The 18,299-nt window shown below is 39.8% G+C and overlaps 1 protein-coding gene across 8 annotated transcripts in view; it reads right to left on the bottom strand.

Moving 5' to 3' along the window:
• Positions 1–3,641: 3,641 nt before the first annotated feature.
• tenm4 (teneurin transmembrane protein 4) overlaps positions 3,642–18,299 on the bottom strand; it is a 192,408-nt gene continuing 177,750 nt past the window's right edge. For all 8 annotated transcript variants that reach the window (XM_058413631.1, XM_058413624.1, XM_058413630.1 and 5 more), the window contains 4 exons: positions 16,036–16,332; positions 13,528–15,142; positions 11,895–12,037; positions 3,642–6,251 (listed from right to left, as the gene is read on the bottom strand). In XM_058413631.1, the coding sequence (XP_058269614.1) occupies positions 5,493–6,251; positions 11,895–12,037; positions 13,528–15,142; positions 16,036–16,332 (2,814 nt within the window). In that variant the 3' untranslated portion in view covers positions 3,642–5,492. The remainder of the gene's footprint in view (positions 6,252–11,894; positions 12,038–13,527; positions 15,143–16,035; positions 16,333–18,299) is intronic.

Here is an 18,299-nt window from a genome sequence, read left to right as displayed (position 1 = left end):
TAATGTTTTGGAAAACAAAGACACATTTACGAGTCCCATCAGAGCATCATTGCTATTGTCTGAACACAAGCTGTTGTTCGCACTGGTTTTGTATTGATTCATTGTGAATTCACAGCCTCCAAATGTCAGTGCAAGACTGGGAGGACAGACCAGGTGTCTGATTATGAGTCATTTCTATGTTTATGGACTTAGAAAACATTGCCAGCACCCCATGTGAATGAATGACTGTATAAAACATTAGACTCAGCAGGCGTACAGCGCTTGCTGATTTTAACAGCATTCACTTTTGTCAGTGTTTCCACCATGTAACTCTAAAAACTCAGAATGCTTGTCAGAAGACTAAAAGGCAGGCTGAAGGTTTTGCATAAGCTCAGGGGGAGACTGGGTTTTGTTTCCTTCACTTAAGTTCTGACTTCTAATCATGAGGTTTGGTAGCAGTTTTGAAAAGATTTAGATTTAAAGATAACTGAACTGTAAACATTGAAATATTTATTGTTATTACTGAGTATGGACACTGAAGAAATTGTTTAATTCTCATGATTAGATCACTACTTTTATTCCTTATATACACTCACCATCCACTTATTAGGACCTGGACATATTATTATAATAATTAATTTATTATGCAGTTATCTGATCAGCCAATGTGGCAGCAGTGCCATGCAAAATCATGCAGATTCAGGTCAAGAGCTTCAGTTAATGTTCACATCAGAATGAAGAAAAATGTGACCTCTGTGACGGTGATCGTGGCAAGGTTGGTGCCAGATGGATTGGTTTGAGTATTTCATAAATTGCTGATGTCCTGTAATTTTCACCCACAACAGTCGTTGGAGTTTAGAGAGCTGTAGAAGGGCATGACCAGCCGTCCCTCAGGTACACTGTCATGCAGTTTTATAAGGTATGTTTTTTCTTGTTTAACGGAGAACATTGAGAACTTGCTACAGTTTATCCGGAGACGTTGGCGGTGTCACTTGCTTTTGCAGGTAAACCTGTCAGCCTGCCCTATAGTTTTATCTTGAAAATGGTTACATAATGTGTTAGTAATATGTTCTTTCTGTAATGTTTATTATGACGGCTGACGCACAGCTTCAATCCCGAGCTGCCATTTCTACTGATACAGGAATGCTGAGAACAAACATTAAAAATAAATGATATTTTAAAGGCTGTCGAATACTTTTGTACAGTACTAATGGATGATAATTTAAAGGGAAAAAACAGTGTCTCTGCTATGCTCTAGAGGCATTTATTTATTTTTGTTATTGTTATTTTCTCATGGTTTGGGCCCATTTATTCTCACAGCAGATCAATACAACATTTTTCCTGATCAACTTCAATTTTATGATGAAATATTTCGTATCTGATGGGAGTGGTTTTTTCATCCTTCTTCAGGATGAGTGTTAAAGTGATATAAATTATATGCCGTGGCCTTGTGAAGTAGCCAGATCTCAACCCATTTGAACCCAGTTGGTTGGTTCCAACACCAACAAAACTGAAGGAATATCTTTTTTAAAGATGCAGAATCTGTGTCAAAGTGCACTGATGCCATTTTGGTGGTTCACAATAGCATGGCACATTACTCACCCATGTTATGTTGCTTTTTCATTTTGTTTGTCAGTCACCTGTAAAATATATTAAATATGTTAAGTATAGATGTATGGAATGGTATTGTATATATGTGAGCTGTGGCTATGATTAAAATGCAGCGAATTAGAAGTGAAGTAAAAAAAAAAATGCATATGCATCAATAGAACCATTCTAACTACAGCAAATACATACAGACTCAAAATAGCAGTAATTGTATTCAGTGCTTATGCTTGTTGTGCATCACTGAATTGCTTACTCTTAAGATATTTTTTATGACCTTATATATAATAAAGATGTTTAAAGTAACTGTATCGTTTTAATTCTATAAAAATAAAGTTTATATACATTATCATTTGTGTCTTATTTGTATCTTAATCATTTCAACTGGCAGTAATAGTTTTACTGACAATAGGCCATTGTTTTCTGAATGACCAAAATTGTATGAGCTGCCAACAGTGGAGCAGAATCTATTTAATTACAGGAATTAGTTTGCAGTTATTCATTTGCCAAAAAAAACATGAAATGAAATATGGTAGGTTAACAATCTCTGTACACCGTGTTGTTTATAATTTTTTGGAGTTGGCTTTAAAATGAGACAGAATAGAAACAGGTCACTTGGAACACCTGCCCGCTATTAGCTGCATTAGTGCAACAGGAGGACGACTTCCCTTTGACACACACACACACACACACGCATACATTCACTTACATTTACACACAGTTTGGAGCTTACCTTTTGCAGGTGTGCACACTAGAAAATCTTCAGTAGTGCTGATGAGCGGTGGCTATGAGATGAAATACCATATTTATACTGATTTAACTGGATGCCTCCTGCCGAGAAACCTTCACACAAGTACACTCATTTACATTAATATCCGTAAATTTGAAATGATCTCTATTATAACTGGCCTGAACTGGTATGCACACTCTGCTGTTATTGTGTTCATTTTTTATTTATTTATTTATTTAAAGAAAAGGAGCGCTAGTCTCACCAAACTAATTTAGGAAGATAAAAATAAACACTCGTTTTTGAGGTTGCAGGCTGAAGTGAAATGGAATGCTAAGGAATACTTGAGATAACGGTTCAAGCTGAAATTACACTGAAAATTGCATCAACTACCTTGTATATAATGACGGTTATTTTCCCTTGTACATAGTATGCAATGGCAACAATATAGGAAATGCTATGCACAGTCAAATCTTGACAATTTCTGCTATGTATGGTTTTGTAAACCAAAGATCTTACTGAATATATTTATATTTCTTTTGTATCTGTCACATCCACAAGTCATATTTTAAATTCTTACTGAAGATATAGGAAGAAATATTTGTGCTCCAACCTAATTTAGAAGTAGATGTCTTTTCTTTCATCCTGTATAGATGTTGTGTAGATATTCATAAAAAAGGCCTAGTGTCCATGTTTTTGTATGTACCAGTTGGAGATATTTTAAATCGCTGATTTAAGAGTACAGTAATACAAAAATCAGAATAAAACATCTACAGTGTACTTATAGCTAACTAAGCTAGTTAAGAATGAACGTTGTCAGACCACTATTTGTTAAACTGACCTCTTACCCAAAGTGATCGTTGCAGACATGCAGCCAAAGCAAGTATAGAAAGATATCTATGCAATTTGGGTGAAATATATTTATGTCTTCTTCAAGTAGAATAAATTAGCAGAAATATTTGGGTAACGATTTTTCTTGCGTACTCGGTAAGTACGAAACATGACAAAATAGTGACATTAAATAAATGTAAACACAAAATATTCTTTATTTTTTCCCCGCTTTACCTAAAGACTACACAGATTCACTGCTGTAGCTCTAAAAGGTATCTACATTGGCATTTTATTTACAGCTCATTTCTCGTCCTCTTATTTACAGATCCAAAGAGAAGCGTTAGAAACACAGTGTTGAGAACAAACAAAGAAACAAAAGAAAAACAAAATAAACAAAATAAAAAATTAAATTAGTTCAAAACTTTAGAAAGTAATTACAGCCTCACAACTCAGGTCTGAGTGAAGTCACCACAATGCATTTTTTTTCTTCATTCAAACATTGTTTTTTTTCTTTTTTTTAATACAGCGAAGAATTATGGCTGTATCCAACATCCAACTGACATCCAAATAAAAAAATATGCTTGACAGTATGATACAGGTCGCAATCACTGATACTCATCATCTCCACACCCCGTCCCCAGTTACACAAACTGTAATAACAGATTCAGCTACTGTACGCTTACACGAGAGGTGTGCGTGACACCATGACACCATGTCCAACACATTAACACCATTTTGTTCCATCTTAGACACGTTTTTTTTTTTTAAACCAGAGAGAGAGAGAGAGAGAGAGAGAGAGAGAGAGAGGCTACACTGGATGTTCTTTGAAGTTCAGTAGGTAGTCAAGCTATAGGACACACAAAAAGCAAGAAGTTATATCCACATGACGGGTTGCCAGATTGGCATGCATTTCAACCCCTCTGCTTGTAGACAGGAACTACACGCCTGTAGGCTGTAATGCATCTCAGGCAGCTGGGGGACTTAGTGGAGTCTTGTCTTTCATATCCAGGGCACTTAAGACTCTGACCCTCAGGCATCCCACTGGGGTTTAACTTTGTCCTTAGCCCAGTGTCCAGTGTTAGCACTCCACAGCTCAACACGTTCAAGGAAGGGAAAGCCTGAGGAACGTCTGAGGGCATGTTCTAGTGTTCTATGTGCTGTATACTAGAGACATGAATGCTATATACATACATACAAGCATTCATATCTCTTGCACAGACAGAGCACATGAGCATCGTTGGTTTAAAAAAGCACATTACTGAAATAAATACTGTTATCCTTAAAGGAATGGTTAAGCATGTTAGAATCTTATTTGCTTCAACAAGAAAAACCAAACAAATTAATTTAATGGATTGACATTCCCAAACATAAGATATATATATATACACATATATTCCATGTGTTGGAACACTAGGCATTGTTCAAGTACAACAATTTGCAATTAAAAGGGACAACAGTTCACATTTTGGTAATGTATTCACATTAGATATACTGTTCTTTTTTCATACAGTATTTTAGTAAAATATTCATTTTCATACAGAACTTTTATTATATTTTCCATCGTCGATGATATATATTTTTAAAACCATCTTTAAAGACCACTGGGAACTATTTGCTTTTTTTGCCACTTTTCCCCTTTTTTTTGGATAAATCTCATTCAATAAGAAGTTTCACATTACGAGTTCAGACTGTGAGCATGCCCTCAATGATTTCCCTTTCTTTTTCTTTTTTTTTTTTAAACCATTGGTCAGATTCAAATATTTAAGAAACACTAGGCAGTCAAGCAGTCTTGAAATGGCACAGGACACCAATTCAAGAGTCAATGTAGGTAAGAGAAGGGGGATCAGGAGCCTGAACAACAGACAGTGAAGTCCTTGTTTAAGTGTGGCAGGCTTTCAAGTATAAAAAGAAGTGATTTAAAAAAAGGCTCTCCTTGGCTGTGGGGTGAGAAAAGGCAGGGTGGAGTGAAGCTGAATGCCAATCTGCTCACTTGCCAGTGATCGAAATGCATTACCAGCCATCTTCCGTCTCCCTTTGAGCTGATCTGTAGAAAAGGACTCAGAACTAAATAACCAATGTTGCCATATGTCATTCCTCTAGCAGCCTCATTTGGCAGCCAAAAACTGTTATGCAATTCCAAAAAAAAAAAAAGGAAAGAAAAGCACTCGAATGTCAATGCAGTACAACTGCCTGCAGGCTTGAGTAAGGCAGTCTAAAAAAAACCCCAAACAAACAAAAAATAAACAAAATAAGATTAAAAAAAGATTTAACAAAGTGGTCACACGAGCAACATGTCTTTGGCAAGAAGTCCTGGACGCTGAGCCTGAACGGGGCTTCCCTTTTGTTCATGTCACCTGCGGCCCATTTCGCTCTGGCGCAGAAAGTGAATGTTGCTGATGCTGTCAGCCAGCTCGGGGAACTGGTCCACAGGCACCACGTAGTAGCCGTCATAGCCTTGCACACGTCCTGAGCTGAACAGCTGCTGCCGCTCAGTGTCCGTCCAGACGCGTGAACCGTCCTCTCCCTGGCGCAGTCGGTGCCGCTCGCGATGCCAGGCGGCTGCCACAACTCTCTGGCGAGTCATCTCCAGCACCCGAGCCCTTTCTTCTTCCAGACTGCTGCCATAGCGCACATTCAGGCTCAGTGCACCGTGCTGCAGCTGAATGTCGGTAATACGCCGAGCTCGGCCACTGAGCACGGTGTTCACCTGCTGCACTGTCACATTAGTTCCTGTCTCTAACATTCGCCGTCCCACTGTCATACCCAGCAGCGCCAAATCACCCTCTGCTGAAGACGCTTTCACAAAATAGTGCACGTCCATGCCATCGATCGTAAAGTGAAGATCTTGAAGGTAGACGCCTTGATCCAGAACAGCAGCTAGCCGCCTGCCATCCTCACTGGCCAGGCTGATGATGTCGGCACTCACTTGACCCTCTCGGATGGCTAGCTTTACGCCCTTGCCGAAGATTGAAGGCCCTGAGGCGAAGAATGTGCTGAAAGGGGATTGTGGGCAACCAGCCCCACTTGCTCTGTAGATCTGGTCGAAACGCTCCAACTTGACAAAGGACTTGAGTTGTCTCTGGACCTCACACTGCACTCCGAGAACAGACTACACACAGAGACACAAAAGCAGACATTTTAAGATAAATCGACTCAGAAAACAGCAGAGTGGGATACAGATGAAGGTGGTATCAATGTGGTATCAACAAGATGTTATCAACGGTTAGTAAGTGGAGTGGGTTGAATTATGTCACTCTTAAAATGCATTTATTACACAGCTGAACTCAAGTGGTTTTGGACACAGATGGTAACTCACCATCCCAACTTCAAATTATGTACTGATTTATTTTTGACTACTTTGCAGGACTGATGTGGATATCTCAGTATTCATTCGAAGCAGTGACAGAGAAGAGAAGTGAATATCATCTGAAACAATTTTACCCTCCATGGACCAATATCCATGTGTGCATTCATCCAGAATCACTTTACATTACATTTGCCTGGTGCTTTTATCCAAAGCAATTTAGAAGTGAGACAGGATACAATTGAGCAGTTGAGGTTAAGGGTCTTGCTAAAAAAAAGAACCAACAGTGGCAGCTCAGAGGTGATGGAGTCTGAGCATTGTTCCTTCTGATCAGTCACCTAGTTGCCCTATACCTTAACCACTAAGTTGCTCAATACCTTCACCACTATGGCTCCCAATCATGTGTTCCATCTATCAGTCCATCCATCCATCCATCCTAAGTATATTCATTGAATTGGTTTCACCTTACATCATTTTTATTACTCCTCACATGACTATACCTCATGTGATTCTGACTGAAATGCAAATCATCTTGCACTTCTCTCACCTCCACTGAATCCCTGCTTAAATAAGTTGTCTTATCAACACATGTTGTAGCCCTTCGCTCTATGACACAGGTAGTAATCTGTATTTGTTAACTCTGCCTTGCGTTTGACAAAGACTATACAAATGAAACACATATTAATATTTAACCCAGACTAGACGTGTCTGGTATGCACACAAAAATATCTGCGTTTGGTTTCATCCCCTGTCTGCCCTGTAGCAGCAGGCTTGATTGCACCACCTGTCTCTCAGGAGTAACTAACTCCCAGGAGTAAGTGATGGCTGGCGCAGGGTGGGTGATCTCAGCAGGAAGCTGTCTTTTTTCTCCCTATGCTCAGCTACTCATCTCTCTCACAGTCCAGTTCTCAGTCTGCTTCATTACCACTTCAAAACACCTTTCATTTTCCTGTTCTGACTATGCAGTATAAGCCGTTTTGGATTGTGGCTAGGTTTATGAACATATGCACTGATTTTTTTTTATTTTTTTTATTTTTTTAACACTTGTCACTGGTGACAAAATTCTTCAGCAAGAACTACTTGGTTCTGCTATAAAATATGTCTGTTTCCAGTCTACTTCAGTGATTTCATTAAAGCAAAACCATAAAATTCCATTTCAGAGGCAAATATTAATGTGTGTAAAGTGTGTCCTCTGGGCCTGACTGATGACAGTCTCTACACTTATGTAACTTGACAGAAGATCTTTACCCAGATGAAACTAATTTGAACAACATGGAGAGTGGGATGAGGTTGGCGAGGGCTGGATGTTAGCTATGAGTAACTCCTGCTGGGAGGAGAGACAAGGAAAAGCCTTTTTCTATACTCATATGTCATGCTATACCTCCTCCTACACACCTAATCTGTTTCACTCTCTGGCAAAAATGGGTGTGAGAGCAAGGCTAAGTTGGATGGGTTCAGGTATCTTTGGCAGGACACACTGTCTGAAAAACATTTCACACCTCACCACCCCAATTTGTACAACGCCAACTCTTTGACCTTAGTCACAGACACGGACGTGGGTGGGTGGGGGGCGCTTGTGGGGGTGGGGGGTGGTTGACAGTGCCTGTCCTGTGGTCTAGCACCATGGTGTCTCAGCTCTAAAAGGGTTGCATCATTCAAGTAGCGTATGGTGGTCAGAGTGCCTGCAGGACCATCGGACCAGGGCACTGATCAAAGTCAAAAGCTAATGGTGGATGCCACCAGGACTATCAGGCCACATACTCCTGTCATTTTTCAATCCTGCAGCACTTCATGGCATGTGGGCTGTGTGTAAGTAGCACTGAAAGGATGATAGATTAAAAGTGTCCACTCACTTCTCTGCCGTTTTATGAAAATTTCCAGCATGCGACATCCATCACGATCAGTTTAAGAGGCAGTCAAACTCATGCTTTGAAGCGACGACAATTTAATTACTAGAGGCTGGCTTTAAGAGGAAATGCCAATACAGTAAAAATCAAGCCGTATGCACTATTTCTGCACTACTCCACAGCTATTGCATTCATGTCAAGGTGCGAATTGAGGCTGGCTAGACTGAGCAGATATACTTCAAAAGTAGTTATACTTCAAAAGCAAGGCAAGAAAGTTTATGTGGCCAGAGTATGACATCAATTATTCAACAGGCATTCTTCACCTTCTACTAAAGACCTGGACGATCCTGTTGGTGTGAGTAATCATAAGATCAATATACAATAAAAGAAGTGCTAGAGGATTTTTTTCTTCCCAAGAATAATCTCAAACCACTAATTGCTCTCAATTGATTTGAAGTTTTAGGAGCCTGATCTTAGTCATCCCACTACTCTGCTTCTTCTTACTCTCTTTTTCTAGTACATGTGAATCCTCACAGGTGCAAAACAAGGTGAAGAAACCTTCTAGCAGTACTTAAGTAATCTTGATAAAATGCTTATTCATATGTGCAATAATGGAAACCAATTATTGCACCACTACAGCATTTTTTGTAAACAACTACCCTGGTTCATGCTTTTTCTTTATGAGACTTTAAGTATTTCGAGGCTACTGTAAAAGCATACCACCTTGCTAAAGGAAATGGAGGAGCTATTGTCACATGTGTAATGAGTGGCTCTTTCCTCCTTCCCCTCTATCTCTGTGAATACTTTCAATGAAATATGGGCATTATGGAGCAAACAGCCTACTTTAAACCCTCATAGGAGCAGCACTACTTTTGCAGAGGCCATTAGTGTTTTTTTTTTAATGCAGCTTCTTTAAAAGCTCATAAATGACCCCATAATTATATTTCCAAAAAGCAATCTGGTCAGCAATTAGAATCATTTACTTCCTCCCAATAAAAAAGAAAAGAAAATAATGTCTGTAAGTGGGGTTGGGCTGAATTATGAGTAATAAAGTAGCTACACCTATACTAATGAGTCAGGAATTAATCTATTCTTGAGTAACAATGATGCACTTTGGAACAAACCATAAACATCATATACCATATATATATATATATATATAAAAAACACATATTATACAAGTATTGTGTATTACTTCTGTAGAATTTATGCTGGTACATCTTTTGAAGGAATCTTGAATAAGCCACAGGAGGGGAGCTCCTTCGAGAGAGGAAGACTGCTAGCTAGGTAGAGCTGCCCTATGTGGGCTGAAACTAGACCCAGAGGAGACCGATGCTGTATCGTTGCCATATCCTGGAGTGACAAACTCTGCCCTGACTGTTTATAGAGGAACAGGATGAGAAAGATCTTACAAGTCTCGAAAATTGCATTGCTTTCAACTTTTAAAGTCTTATCATGTGGTCAAGCTAGCGATAATTAAAGTGCACATAGAAATTAGTCTAGCCAGCAGGGTTTTCTGTCATTGAATGCTTTCATGACAAGCTCAGAACATTTCATCAAATAACAGCTAGAACTTATAACATGCAGGCAAATCAAGACTGTGTGTGTGTGTGTGAGATTATACTGTAATGACTATTTTCCAAAAGGGATTTCATTAAGTTGGATTTAAAGCACTCAGAGCAAATGAAAAAGAAAAATGGCTTCTGGAATCTGTGTGGGCTCCAAAATATCCTGTACATATGGTGGCCTGTATGCGTAAAACAGATGAACAAACCAAAAATACCACATCAATTCAAATGGCTTGACAAAACCAAAATCAGAAAGGCAAATTCATAAACGCATCAACCTTAACTCAAATTGGAAAGAGCTGGTCACATGCTTGCTTTTGATTAGACATGCCATGTGACCATCCCAAGAAAAAAAACGAATTGCACTGCTCCGATTTATTATCTAATTAGTCTACTGAAAATAATCTAATGAAATGTTGGCTTATTATAGTGAGTATATTAATAACCCGGCTTCCTTTTCAGCGTTCACATGTTCATTTTAATGCTGTTCGAAGTTGACAGCATATCTAGCATAACATCGTATAAATGCCCTTGAAAAAAATAAATGTGAAAAAAAAAAATGATCAATAGGTTCATTTCAGCTCATATTTCCTATTATTCAAAAAAAATCCTCCAGCTTTCTGTTTTCCACAGTCTCGGAACCTAATGCATGCGATGTTATAAGGACCTTCCCTTTCTGTTGAGAGATAATGTTGATGTGTTATGTTTTGCTGCAGTGCTTTTGGTTTGTTAATGTGTTTTGCACTTAGGTAAAGGCATCAAAGCACTGAAAAAGATATACTGTACAAAATATAAAACAATATCTCTGATGGTCCCAAAGAACATTTGTTATACTTCTAAACCTGTTTTTGTATATATTGTGTGCTTTCCTTTGAGTGTGTGTGAGATCCATGTCAACCTAGTCAGGCTGACTGCCTCAAATGGATCCATCGCTTCACATTTAAAATCTCATATCTCAGACATCTGAAACCTCGGAAGCCTCATACCTTCAAATGTCTGTCTATTATGGTGCATCCATTTGCAATTCAGACTACACTGATGACTTGTGGCCTGTTCAAATGGTTGACTGACTGAACAGAAACCCTTATCATCTGAAAGAACTAGTGATTTGTATACTTCTACATCTCAAACTCAACAAGCCAAGCAGACATTTCCATTACCATGGCCCTTTTTTTTTATTATTATTATGATTTAGACTTCCCTGAAAGCCTGTGTTGTATCAAGGGAACAGGGTGTCTTTGGGTGTTAAGAGAAACACAGCCGTCAATACACACCTAATGTTTGCCACTCTCAGTAACCTGACCCACACAACAAACAGCTTCTAAATTATTCAGGTGACTTTAAGAAGACACAGGGGTTTGATAGGTCTAAGAATCAGACCATGCAAAGTGGAATGTGGAAAGTGAAAGACGAAAGAAAAGGAAGATAAAAGATGTGTAAAGCTGAGCTGAAATCATTGGCCAATGGTGGAGGAAATGTGCAATGAATTTCCCTAATGGCAGTACTATTACAAGCACTCTTTATTTTGACCCTGTTCCCTCAGATTGAGCACACTAGACACTGATTTGAACCAATTGCTCTGGGCACCATCAGGAGGCTGCAAACTAAAGGGTCAGGTTACCATGAATACAGGTTGAAGTTTAATGTCTGTCATACTATCCTTCTCAAGCTTCTCAATACAGCACCCTCTGCCAAATAATTCTGAGCCCTGAAATATCTTCTGGAGAAAGCAACAAAAAACAACAGCAAGCCACCTTGTCAGAACCATGGCCTGACAACATGAATATATATATATACTGAAATACGACACCAATTTATAGCGACATGGTTACTGGGGTTAAGGTTAGATTTTGGATTAGTTGGCAAAAACTATATATAGGTAGGTGTATACGTACATACAGCATATACATTACATCTGTATAATCCTTTGTCCAAAAATATCTCACAGATACGTGTGTGTGTGTGTGTGTATAAGACTGTGAGTGCATACACTTGTATTTAATATTGCTGTTATAATCTAGCAATGTGCTTACCTTAGTGCTATCCCACTCCTGTGTCTTCATCTGGGTGTGAATGAGCTCATAAGATGGTTCCATGGCATCAGTGACAGGTTTGTGATAGCCAGGGATGACATTGTACAGCTGGAAGCCGAAAGTCACCAGCCAGCTATTCACATCTGCAATGGCAATAAAAATAAACTGTGTTGACCGTAGCTTACGAATTCAAGCTCACACTGATCATCAATACTCCATAGGGCTGTCACACTGATATTCTGCACTGCCAAATCATTTTTTCATTAAGAATAAGGACATAGCTCAAGTGATTTCCTTTTACTAAATTACGCTCTCCTTATTGTCATTTCAATAAAATAAAAAGAAATTGATTATAGTTTGACGGCAGGCAAAATATGACTAATACAGAGATTGCTGCATTTCAAGAAAACAACGATAATTCCCAGCACTTCATGGAGGTACACTACAACGATAAAACGTCAAGCATCTCACAAAGTTGAGTGACATTGTGGGGGTTTGGCTCTGAGAATTTTCTACTTTTCTCGTCAGCCAAATGTTTCACCTTGTCTAAGATCAGAAAATGTGCACTGAATCTGTTTACAAATGTTGCACAGCTTTTACACTGTGTGACAGAAAGTGAATAAACCATACTATATTAACTTCTATCAACTGCATCACTATGTGTCCAAAATGCACTTCACGGTTACAACACTACAGTTGCAGTAAGTGTGAAGTGCACTTTGGGAGCTCCATTCTGCCTGTATTATCTAACTGGGCTCTTATAAACAGAAACATGCTATAGAACAATGACTCGAATAGAAATATCAACACTGAATATTAGAATGTAGTATATAAACATCTAAAGAGTGTGTTCAGTGATTCCTTGTCCAAATCTAGCATTAATTATATAGTCTGGAGCTCATTGACAGTGGATGAGTGTTTATTGTTAACTTTTAAATATTAAGGTAAATGTAGCTGGTACCACATTAGCATACAAATACAATGCAAAGGCATATTAACATATGTTCCATATGCTCCAGTTTCTAAATGTTCAGTGAAATTAAATACCCAAGGAGAAACTATAACCCTAGTCTTTGATCCAAAAATAATGAGTACAGCTAATAGTCACTACTCTCAGTCATTAATTTTGTCTTGGCCTTACTGGTATTAGCTAAGGCTTTGATTTGGCCTGAAACAGGCTGTATAAAGGCACTGGCACATACTACAAACAGGCGTATAATATTTTGTCCTCTTCCAATAAAATAGTTGTTTGCTTTCCAAGCAGGGAGAAGCTGATACAACAGCCACTGGCACTGATTTGTACAGCCCCCATTGTGTTCTCTGGCTGGGGAGCATTCGCTGCTATTTACCTTACACATGCTCTGAGGCAACAGAGACTGATGAGATATTTTGGGGAAGAGAACTGAACACAAAACAGGCAGAGGAAGCCAGTGCACTGTCATGTTACCTGGGGAGCCAGAAAAAGACAGAAAAAATACCCTAGGCTGAGCCCTGGAACAACGGTCTGAAAAATGCCCACTGCTGCAGGATGGATGCTTTAAAAAGCACTGAGCTCATACACTGCATAGTATTCCATGAAACTGGTTAATCAGAGATTACAAAATATTCAAAGCTTCAATGACAATACACATACCTGTCATGTAGCACTTAGTCTCTTGTGAGTTGCTCAGGGGGTTGTTGTTCTTGAACATGTAGAGGTTGAAGGGCACTATGTTGTTGCTGTTCAGTTGCTTCCATATATCATGCTCAGGTGTGGTCCAGCGACCGGCTAGGACATCATAATCCCGGCGGCCCATGTGCACCAGCTTTGTGAGGGGTTCATACAGGCCACCCTGGTATCCTACTACAAGCTGAAAGCTGGGGTTCGAGTCAAGGTAGACCTCTCCAAAGGCCGTATAGAGGATCTGCTTGATCATAAGGCCTGAGCCACTGAATACAGCCAGTGGAGTGCCAATGTTGTCACAGGCCACGTAGAACTCATCACCACTGCTTAGCTCCATGGCAAAGAGGTGGCCCTGCAGATCATAGTATAGTGATGTGATCTCTGAGCTGGAGTGATTATACATGTGGGTGACTCTTGTGGGGCTGGACAGATCAGCGTAGAAAAACTGCAGATGGTGTCCTTGACTGCTCCTGCTAGACACTCTGCGGCCCAGTCCATCATAGCGATACTTTATGCTCCATCCGCCAACCTTGCTATAAGCTCTTATTAGCAAGCCAGCAGAGTTGTATTCAAAGAAGTCATTGCCTCTTTGCTTTAGAAACCCATCTTCATCCAACCTGTACTGGACATCTCCTAATCGTGTGATGCGGTCCCTGATGTCATAACGGAGCGGTGTAAGGCGGGCACTGTTTCCAGGACTCAGAAGGTGCAGGTTGCCATTCAAGTCATAATTGTAGCGCCACAAAGGCTTGTCATTTATAGAAACCACCTGGATCTGGCCATCAGCATCGTATTCATATGTGTACCGTGTGGTGTTGGCATAAGGGCCTACTTTTAGCTCCTTGGCTACCACACGGCCCATGTTATCGTACTGCACCATCATCCAGTACATCAGTGAACGGAAGATCTCATATTGCACTTCCTTGACTCGCCCATAGGCATCAAAGTGCTTTGTGTGGGTCATTACAGCAGTGGTGATAATCTGATTGATGTCATAATATATGACCCCGAACTTGCCAAACTGCTCTGTTTTACCAGACACATCATCATAGCGGTACAGATCAATCGGCAGTGGTGTTTCATTGATGACCGCCTGCATACTTGTGACCCGGAAGCTGTTGTCATAGTTGTAGTCAAATCGAGCATTGACCATACCTTCTTCGCTGAAACGAAAGATCTGCCTGTCAATCAGTGGACCGATCTGCCGGTTACGGATGGTGCAGGTGAATCCTTCACTTTGTAAACTCACTGTTTTCAGCATGCCCGCTGCTTCATCGTACGAGAAGGCCACACGTGTAGTATCATACAAAATCTCGAGCAGACGGGACAGCTTGCCATATTTATAGATGACCCTACGTCCTGTGCCTTGGTGAATCGTTTGCAAAAGCAGACCATCTTCACTGTAATCATGCAGCACAGTGGCGTTGCCCTCAGGGGGCCTGTATGTGTTTCTATAGTAACCAATAGAGCGGGTGGTCTCTAGTGTATGCCGGGCCACGTTGGGCATGGTGACAGATGAGAGGCGATCATTTTTGTCAAACTCGAAGATGTACTGTCGTTGGCTGTACAGCAATAGCACCATGGACTGCCAAGGGAAACATAAAGTGACAGTGTGTTTGAGTCAATGAAGCATGGTAATTTGCAGCACATTTGTGAAAACTGCCTGAAAATGTTAAAGCCTTAAATGTTAAATTCTTTGTCCAATGGAAGTGAAGGTCATTACGAGCCCAGGAGTCGCATTTTGCTATGTGATTAACTGCGCAACAAACTGTGGGGTGTCACACACTGGCTTCAGGGGGTATACAAATTACAAATAGTTTGATAGCCCACTGCAACACAGGCTGAAAAATGTTGCAGGGCAAATTCTCATTAGATGGCAACAGAACAATCAGGCCTTGAAACCCCAGCACAATAAGAGTGCGAATAATATTACAAAATATAGAGGTCAAGGAGATAATTTTCTAAAGTGTATTTTATATCTTAAGCTTTCTAATGAAAAAGCACATGCCAGCGTTTGACCTTGTTGAAAGGAAATCTACCCCCAAAAAAATCCAGGTTTATGAAAAATACATTTAAATAATTGTGAATGCAACCAAAAAGGGTCTCTCAGCCTTTTATGGCTGTTAAAAGGTTTAAGAGTAACCATTTTTAAAATCAGATATAAAATTCAGATTTGCATTCGTTCCTGTATTCCTACATTTGCAAGACCTGCTCTCTAATTAGCAAGACAGAGACATTTTACCTCTTCTAAAAAGGTGCTATTTTGGGCATAACTACACTGTCAAGCTGTCAGCAGTAACAATGCATAATGTGAGCAAAGTGCATCAGACAGTTTAACTGCTAAGTTAAAACTCGATAATACCACACAAAGCCAAAAAACCAAGATGGAGTAAAAAGGTCTTCAGCAATTTTACTCACTCTTTTATCAAGCATGGTAAATATTACATTTTTCACTACAAAAAGTCTACAGCGGTTTACCTTCTCAAGGTAAGTATAGCTCCATGATTTGCCATCTGCAAAGATCTGTGAAGCAATTCTTCCATTTTGGTCATATTCCATTCGGATAGACATGGTGCCTCTTTGAATGCCAGCCACATGCCCACCAGGGGAGTAGGTAACATTGACTCCGTTCAGCCGGTTGCTAGGGGCCCACAGGGTGGGTCTGCCTGCATGGTCGTAGTGGATCCTCAGAGTAAATTTCCTGTGGTCATCATACACTTTCTCCGTTCGGGTGATGCGATCAAAATCCATGGACAACAGATTTCTGTTATGAACCTGCCAAAGAAAAATGCAGAGGTTTATTTCCAAGAATTTCTGAAGCTGACAGAAAATCCTTTAAAGTGACAAATACAGTTCGCTAAGCATCTAAGAACTCAAAACTGCCACTGTATTAAATTAGGGTATTCTGGAGGACAGTGATGCCATTTCCATGTTTGACTTTTCTTGCATTTTAAACTACAGTTGTGTCTCCTATAGTCAGGACCAGAGGAATGAGAGGAGCTCATTGATCGTTAAAAGTCACTCTCTATGTCAGCCTTAATTACATGGGAAAAGAAAACTTCAGGGGAAAACCAGTGGTGCTCCTGAAAGGTAGATATAGTCAAAAACACTCACTATAGGACGCAAATGGCATGTCACACTGCGCATCAGCCCACTCTAATGGTTAAAGGCCTTCTGACCCAAGCACATGCTGAGATTAGAGAAAAGAGTCACTCCTATGGAGGTGCTAATCCATAGGACATCCGGGTCAATGCAGAAGGACATAGAGAGGAAGAAAATGACTCACAGTCAGACTTTGTCTGCTAATGTCATCCATCTACACTCAGCTGAGATTTGCTCTGGTATCATATTATACTAATAAGGGGTCACATCTTTCCCTTTTGCAACTAAATTATGAAATTTTATTTCGTTAGACCTTTAGTTCCTTTAGTCCTTTTTTTGTGATGTCTGAACTGTGATTAGCGCTTTACTTGAAAGCTTTTTCATTCATTCATCTTCAGTAACTGTTTAATCCTGCTCAGGGTCACAGTGAATCCAGAGTCTACCCTAGTAGTACTGGGCACAAGGTGGAAAAATGCCACCATGTACGCATACACTTATGCACAACTAGGTGCAATTCAAAGTAGACACAGAGTTTGGAAAATATGATGACACCTATACATACAGAGAACATTTGAAACTCCACACAGATGATCAAGCCAGGGACTCTGGAGCTGTGAGGCAGAAACATATCCACTTGGTCACCTTACAGCCTAGTTGAATGCTACTTGAATGTCATATAGTAATAGGTATACTAAATATATCAAGATATATTTAACTAAGTAATTGTCAAATACCATATTTGATCTGCCTGAAAAACAGCATATTTTCCCCTGACTCATCTTGATTAACTTATGATTAAAACTGATCACTCCAGGTACACAAGCACCCACTTTGGCATGACATGCTGCATGTCTTAGCAAAGACTTAAAGCAGCTTTTCTCGTTGATGTTGGCTCCTGTCCAGTGGCACTACAGGAGGAAGAGTGTGAAAGTGTTCTCACATATCGCCAGCATGCTGGGAGCTCTTGTCTGTAAAGCGCCAATTACACCAGGGCCAATTAATGTCACTAATGCCTAATTGAGAGGATTATTTTACATTTAAAGTATGGTACTCAGGAATTTGCAGCAAGACATAGAGTATGAAGAAGAGCCATAGTTTGTGTGATGCCTCCCACCACTACTGATGTGAAGAAGCCAGTGTCCAGCAGTTCTGTTATTCTCTCTTTGATTAGCTGAGCATCATACAACAAAGTGAACAATGGAGCTTGGGAAAATGCATATAAAATATTTGCATTGTGGGTTAAGCACAAAAACACAAGAGCCAGTATTGACAGACTATCATATAGCAGTGAGAACAAAAGGGTTAAAGTGGAGTATGTTCTGCTCTTTAAAGTCTTCCAATCCAACAAGTGGATTTTTTTTATTTTTTATTTTTTTATCAAGGTGGGAATGTGATGAGAAGGAGTCATTCTAAAGGCTCTGGTTGGAGTCAGAAAGTGAAAATTAAAAAAAAAATAAAAAATCAAGCCTCTAGAGAATCCACTGACGAGTTTTAAATGTTTTACAATGGACTGAAAATGGGCTAAAAGGGCTTTGTCATAGGACAGACAGATATAAAGGATATAAAGACATTTGATAGACAGGTGGATATTCACTCTAAAATGGCTACCTCTGCACTAAACATCAACAATGAAACAAGCA

Source organism: Hemibagrus wyckioides, linkage group LG17 (genome assembly GCF_019097595.1).
Source record: "Hemibagrus wyckioides isolate EC202008001 linkage group LG17, SWU_Hwy_1.0, whole genome shotgun sequence".
NCBI lineage: Eukaryota > Metazoa > Chordata > Actinopteri > Siluriformes > Bagridae > Hemibagrus > Hemibagrus wyckioides.
This window is presented reverse-complemented; position numbering and strand designations above follow the sequence as displayed.